We start from the raw sequence: 6,286 nt of genomic DNA, 5'->3' as shown, positions 1-6,286 counted from the left end.
TTTTCACTATTGAACCGCCTAAATTATCAAAACTGGCGCTATGTAGGTATACAATTGGAGGTCACGCAAAGTGGTTTTGCGCCACGACCACATTAAGGCGTCGCGCAAGGTAATTTTTTTTTTAATTATTATAAAAATTACTGAAAAATGTGACTTTCCTTTTTTCAAATTCAATTAAAAAAAACAACCACGCAGAGATCAAGTAACGGGACAAAACTTTTCGACGGTTATAAACGAAAAATCACGATTTAACGGTTATTTTAACTCCGATTTTGATGATTTTTTACAGCTACACTCCTTGAGCCTATATGAATACAACGAATTGATTTGATCGTCAATTGAAAATATTTACACAAGTGGATACTACAAAATGTTATGTTAAACTTAATGATAGTATAAATAAACTCTAAGTGTTAAGGAATCTATCGTTTTTATGGGATACACATTGTACGAAACTAGTTTCAAAGATCCAACCGTCAAACTTGTTTGTATATGCTTTGAGATCGCATACACCAAAAATTGAAAAAAAACAAATATGCAGAGATCAAGTAACGGGACAAAACTTTTCGACGGTTATAAACGAAAAATCACGATTTAACGGTTCTTTTAACTCCGATTTTGATGATTTTTTTACAGCTATACTCCTTGAACTTATATGAATACAACGAACAGATTCGATCGTCAATTTAAAATATTTACACAAGTGGATACCACACAAATCTTATGTTATACTTGATGAAAGTATAAATAAACTCTAAGTGTTAGGGAATCTATCGTTTTGATGAGATATGCATTGTACGAAACTAATTTCAACGATCCAACCGTCAAACTTGCTTGTATATACTTTGAGATCGCATACACCAAAAATCGCAAAAAACAAACATTCAGATATCAAGTAACGAGACAAACCTTTTGGATGACTATAAACGAAAAGTCACGATTTAACGGTTCTTTTAACTCCGATTGTCAATTTAAAATATTTACACAAGTGGATACCACAAAATCTTATGTTATACTTAATAAAAGTATAAATAAACTTCAAGTGTTAGTGAATCTATTGTTTTGATGGGATATGCATTGTATGAAACTAGTTTCAACGATCCAACCGTCAAACTTGTTTGTTTATATATGCTTTGAGATCACATACGTTAAAAATCGCAAAAAACAAACATTCAGAAATCAAGTAACAAGACAAACATTTTCGACGACTATAAACAAAAAAATCATGATTTAATGGTTATTTTAACTCCGATTTTGATGATTTTTTATAGCTACACTCTTTAAATTTATATGAATACAATGAACTAATTCGATCGTCAATTTAAAACATTTACACAAGTGGATACCACAAAAGAAAAAGGCAATGCAAGAATCCCAAAAGAAAAGCAAAAGGAAAAAAAAATCAGCTTTGCGCAACGTACGTGCAACTGCGTCGCGCAAAGTTTTTTTTTTTTTTTTTTTTTTTTTGCTCTTTTGCTTATGAGTACAAAATAAATAAATTAAAATCTACTTAGTAAATATATATACCATTGAACTTGATGGAAAACACATTATACGAAATTAGTTCAATGATCTAACCGTCAAACATTCAGAGATTATGTAATGGGACAAACCCTTTGGATAACTATAAACGAAAAATCACGATTTAACGGTTATTTTAACTCTGATTTTGATGATTTTTTACAGCCACACTCTTTAAACCTATATAAATACAATGAACTAATTCAATTGTTAATTTAAAACATTTACATAAGTGGATGCCACAAAAGAAAAAGGCAATGCAAGAACCCCAAAAGAAAAGCAAAAGGGCAAAAAAAGAGAAAAAAAAAGAAAAAACACTTTGCACGACGTAGGTGTTGCGTCGCGCAAAACAACTTTGCGCGACGCAGGTTCACCTACGTCGTGCAAAGTTGTTTTTTTTTTTTTGCTCTTTTGCTTATGACTTATGAGTACAAAATAAATAAATTAAAATCTACTTAGTAAATATATATACCATTGAACTTGATGGGAAACACATTATACGAAATTAGTTCAACGATCTAACTGTCAAACATTCAGAGATTATGTAATGAGACAAACCTTTTGGACGACTATAAACGAAAAAACACGATTTAATGGTTATTTTAACTTTAATTTTGATGATTTTTTATAGCTACACTCTTATATGAATACAATGAATTAATTCGATCGTCAATTTAAAACATTTACACAAGTGGATACAACAAAAGAAAAAGGCAATGTAAGAACCTCAAAAGAAAAGCAAAAGGGCAATAAATAAATAAATAAACTTTGCACGACGTAGGTGATGCGTTGCGCAAAACAACTTTGCGCGACGCAGGTTCACCTACGTCGTGCAAAGTTGTTTTTTTTTTTTTTTTTTCTCTCTTTTGCTTATGAGTACAAAATAAATAAATTAAAATATACTTATATATATACCATTGAACTTGATAAGAAACACATTATACGAAATTAGTTTCAACGATCTAACCATCAAACATTCAGAGATTATGTAACGAGACAAACCTTTTGGATAGTTATAAATGAAAAATCACGATTTAACGGTTATTTTAACTTTGATTTTGATGATTTTTTACAGCTACACTCTTTAAACCTATATGAATACAATGAACTAATTCGATCGTCAATTTAAAACATTTACACAAGTGGATACCACAAAAGAAAAAGGCAATGCAAGAACCCCAAAAGAAAAGCAAAAGGGCAAAAAAAAAAGAAAAAAAAAACTTTGCACGACGTAGGTGTGAATATATATAACCATTGAACTTGATGAGAAACACATTATACGAAATTAGTTTAAACGATCTAACCATCAAACATTCAGAGATTATGTAACAGGACAAACCTTTTGGACGGCTATAAACGAAAGATCACGATTTAACGATTATTTTAACTCTGATTTTGATGATTTTTTACAGCTACACTCTTTAAACCTATATGAATACAATGAACTAATTCGATCGTCAATTTAAAATATTTACACAAGTGGATACCACAAAAGAAAAAGGCAAGAACCCCAAAAGAAAAGCAAAAGGGAAAAAAAAAAACTTTGCGCGACGTAGCATCTACGTCACGCAAAACCGTTTTGCGCGATGCCAGACTTCGTCGCGCAAAGTCCTTTTGCGCGACATTTTGTGTTTTGCGTCGCGCAAACATACTTTGCGCGACAAAATTGGCTCCGTTGCGCAAGTTGTCGTCGCGCAAACATGTCTTTCTACTTGTGCGACTTCAACTAGAGGAAGGAGTCGGTGGTGAAGGCTGGGAATTTGGGGGGGATCCTACGAGAGAGAAAAGCAGGAGTGGCTAGGGTTTCCGATATGTGGGCTTTTTCGGTTTTAATTTTTGTTACTTAATTATTTGAGTTCTAATGGCTGTGAATGATATCTATTACAGTGTCCTGCAGAACGTATGTTTGCTATTGTTGCTGAAGAAGGTATCTTCTATACTTAACGGTTGCCCTTACAAAGCTAAACCATGCGCTGACCACTTGCCTTCTCGAGTGGTCAGACACGTCTGTTTTTAATACTTGTCGTCTGAGCACTCAGAAAAACAAGAGACTGCTTGAAGCCTCAAACTGTTCTTGCAGTATTCGTCTACTAAAAGTACTATTCTTTTGCTTTTTGTTTCTCAGGTGCACATCAATTAGATGTGCGTTTTTCAACAAAAGAAGATCCTAAGTGGTTGATTGAGCAAAGAGAAACTGAAATTAAGCTGATAGAAGGCTAGATAGAAAAATTCTACCAAGAACGGAAGTAGATTTTGACATGTAGCACCACCAATTCAACGTCCTTGAACGAGTTTCGTTTGATCGTGTCCAGGGAGACATGATCACCACAGACAAATTTTCCTGCAATAACAATGTTGTAAATACACGGTTAGTAAAACAAGCATACTGCAACAATTTCGTACATGTTCTCATAGCAAATGTTTTGTAATGTCAGAAGACATTCTAACAAATACCCACAGACGTAATCATAGGAGTTGAATAACCAAATGGATGGCCTTTTTTACTCAACAATCCAACGGATTGCCTCTTCTAGATTGAGAGCATTTTTGGCAACACCATGCGAGACCTTAAAAATAGATAGTTCAGACCACAACACAAAGTTCAGACCACAACACAACTTTTATTTATTTTCATTCTCCAAAAGCCACCATAGGCTACATCCCAACGGAGCCCAAAACGCGGTTCCACCCACCCCCGCTCGTGCCACGTGTTTTCAATTTATTTTTGGATAATACTTGCATCCCTTCCAATCAAAATATAAATACTTACATTCCTCCGTGCGCATACTTTACTCGTGAATATTGTATCTTCACCTTATAAATTTTGTAATAGAGATCGTTCAATTCTTTAAATTTCATTTGAGGATCATGCTTATAAAAAAAAATCATTTAAATAGGAAATTGTTGTGTTACCCAAATTCATTAAATATATAGACGGTCCATCATGAATATGCAGTGGCAAAGCTACTCTAACCCTAAACCCTAAACTCTCTGATTCAAATGGTTTTTTGCAGATGATATTCATATGAAGATTAAGAGAAATTGAAAGGGTTTCGATTATAATTTTATACATTGAAGATACGTGATTCACAAGTGGGCGAGATAATGCATTCCCATGAGTGAATGCAAGTACCATCCTATTTTTTTTCCTTCTAGGTGTAGCGTGCAAAGAAAATATGAAAATTAAAAATAAATTGACCTTCAAAGTTCAAAGAGTCACTAACTAGAAGTGACAACACGTAATTATGTTAATTAGTTTTCAGTTATAACGCACTAACATGTTAATTAGCACTAATATTGTTAATAAACTAATTAGCTAAAACCTTTCCAATATAATATAGGAAACCAATGAAAGAACCAGTCAGAAAAACAACTTAATAGTTTTCTGTTATTTCAAAGGACCCTGAGAGGCTTCTGATCAGCTTATTTATACGACTTACAAGTCGAGGCAAAGAGTACCAACAATTCGAAAGAACAACAACAGCAATGGGAAGCAGTGTAACAATTTTATTTACTTTCCTATGCATTAGCATATGTCTTGAGGCTACCATAACTCGTCATCATCCTATCCTTCGTGCTCCGACAGCGACCCCTCAGGAATTTTTGAAGGTTCACAACAATGTACGATGGAAAATTGGCCTACCGCCCTTGCAGTGGGACGAAAAACTAGCAGCGGTTGCTAGGGTTTACACGAAAACGAGAGCGACCATAGACTGCAGGATGGTACACTCGATGGGCCGTTATGGGGAGAACATCTTCTGGGGTGGCGGGAAACAACCGTGGGGGGCGAGGTTCGCGGTGAATTCGTGGTCACATGAGAAGTTGTTCTATGATTACAAGACCAATAGTTGCAAACCCGGGCAAATGTGTGGGCATTACACGCAAATGGTGTGGAAGGACACGAAGCGTCTGGGTTGTGCACGAGAGGTTTGCAGCAATGGAGCAGGGGAGCTCGTCATATGCAACTATGATCCACCTGGAAATTGGGCTGGAGAGAAACCTTATTAGAAATTTAGGAGGTGCATGCATGGATTACTGCTAGCACTTGAAATTGGATTATTGTTTTGATAATTAATTAATCATTAACAATAGTCTAATTACTTTATTGGAGGTATAATGTAGGAATTAATTGTACAACAGGGGTAATGAGATGGTGTGCTATGTAAGAAAATTATGAATGCTATGTCAGAAAATTATGAATTGTCAACTAAAGAGAAATGATTTTACACATAATTTTTTTCGTTTTTAGTTGTGTTCCCTGATTTTATTTGACTTGTCAACTAAAATAAACATAAGAAAAAAAAAGGGGGACACTTTGTATCCGGTCCTTAGTTGGTATAATTCTTTGATTGAAACCTTATTGAATTTCAATTTCTGATTAATGTCCTTGGGCTTTGTACACATCAACATTTTACTATTCACATATTTCCATGTTAACCTTTTATTTTATTTATTAAAATTTTTTTAATTTAAAATTATATTTCATATCACTCATTATCACAGCAAAATAATCGGAGAGCATTGTAAGCTGAAACTCCCAAATTTTAGTCCCCCAATTTAAGCTATTCCGTTTCAGTTTATAGTTTGTACCCAAGACAGACTTTATGAACCATAAAGTCTGAATAAAAACAAACTTCAAAGTGTGCCATTGAACAAGTCACGTATCTTCATTACAAAACACAAACTCACTTCAGAGTCTGCCATTGAAAAGTTAATGTGAAGTCACCATACATGCTAATAGAAAAATGTACTCCATGCAGTAAGA

At 34.1% G+C, this 6,286-nt stretch overlaps 1 protein-coding gene across 1 annotated transcript; it reads left to right on the top strand.

Moving 5' to 3' along the window:
- Positions 1-5,007: 5,007 nt before the first annotated feature.
- LOC103428050 (pathogenesis-related protein PRB1-3-like) lies at positions 5,008-5,529 on the top strand. Its single transcript, XM_008366140.1, has one exon. The coding sequence runs from the start codon at positions 5,008-5,010 to the stop codon at positions 5,527-5,529; it is 522 nt and encodes a 173-aa protein (XP_008364362.1).
- The last annotated feature ends 757 nt before the right edge of the window (positions 5,530-6,286 follow it).

The sequence above is a fragment of the Malus domestica genome, chromosome 02 (assembly GCF_042453785.1).
Source record: "Malus domestica chromosome 02, GDT2T_hap1".
In the NCBI taxonomy this organism is placed as follows: Eukaryota; Viridiplantae; Streptophyta; class Magnoliopsida; order Rosales; family Rosaceae; genus Malus; species Malus domestica.
The sequence above is the reverse complement of the archived record's forward strand: the minus strand, read 5'-3'. Positions and strand labels throughout refer to the sequence as shown.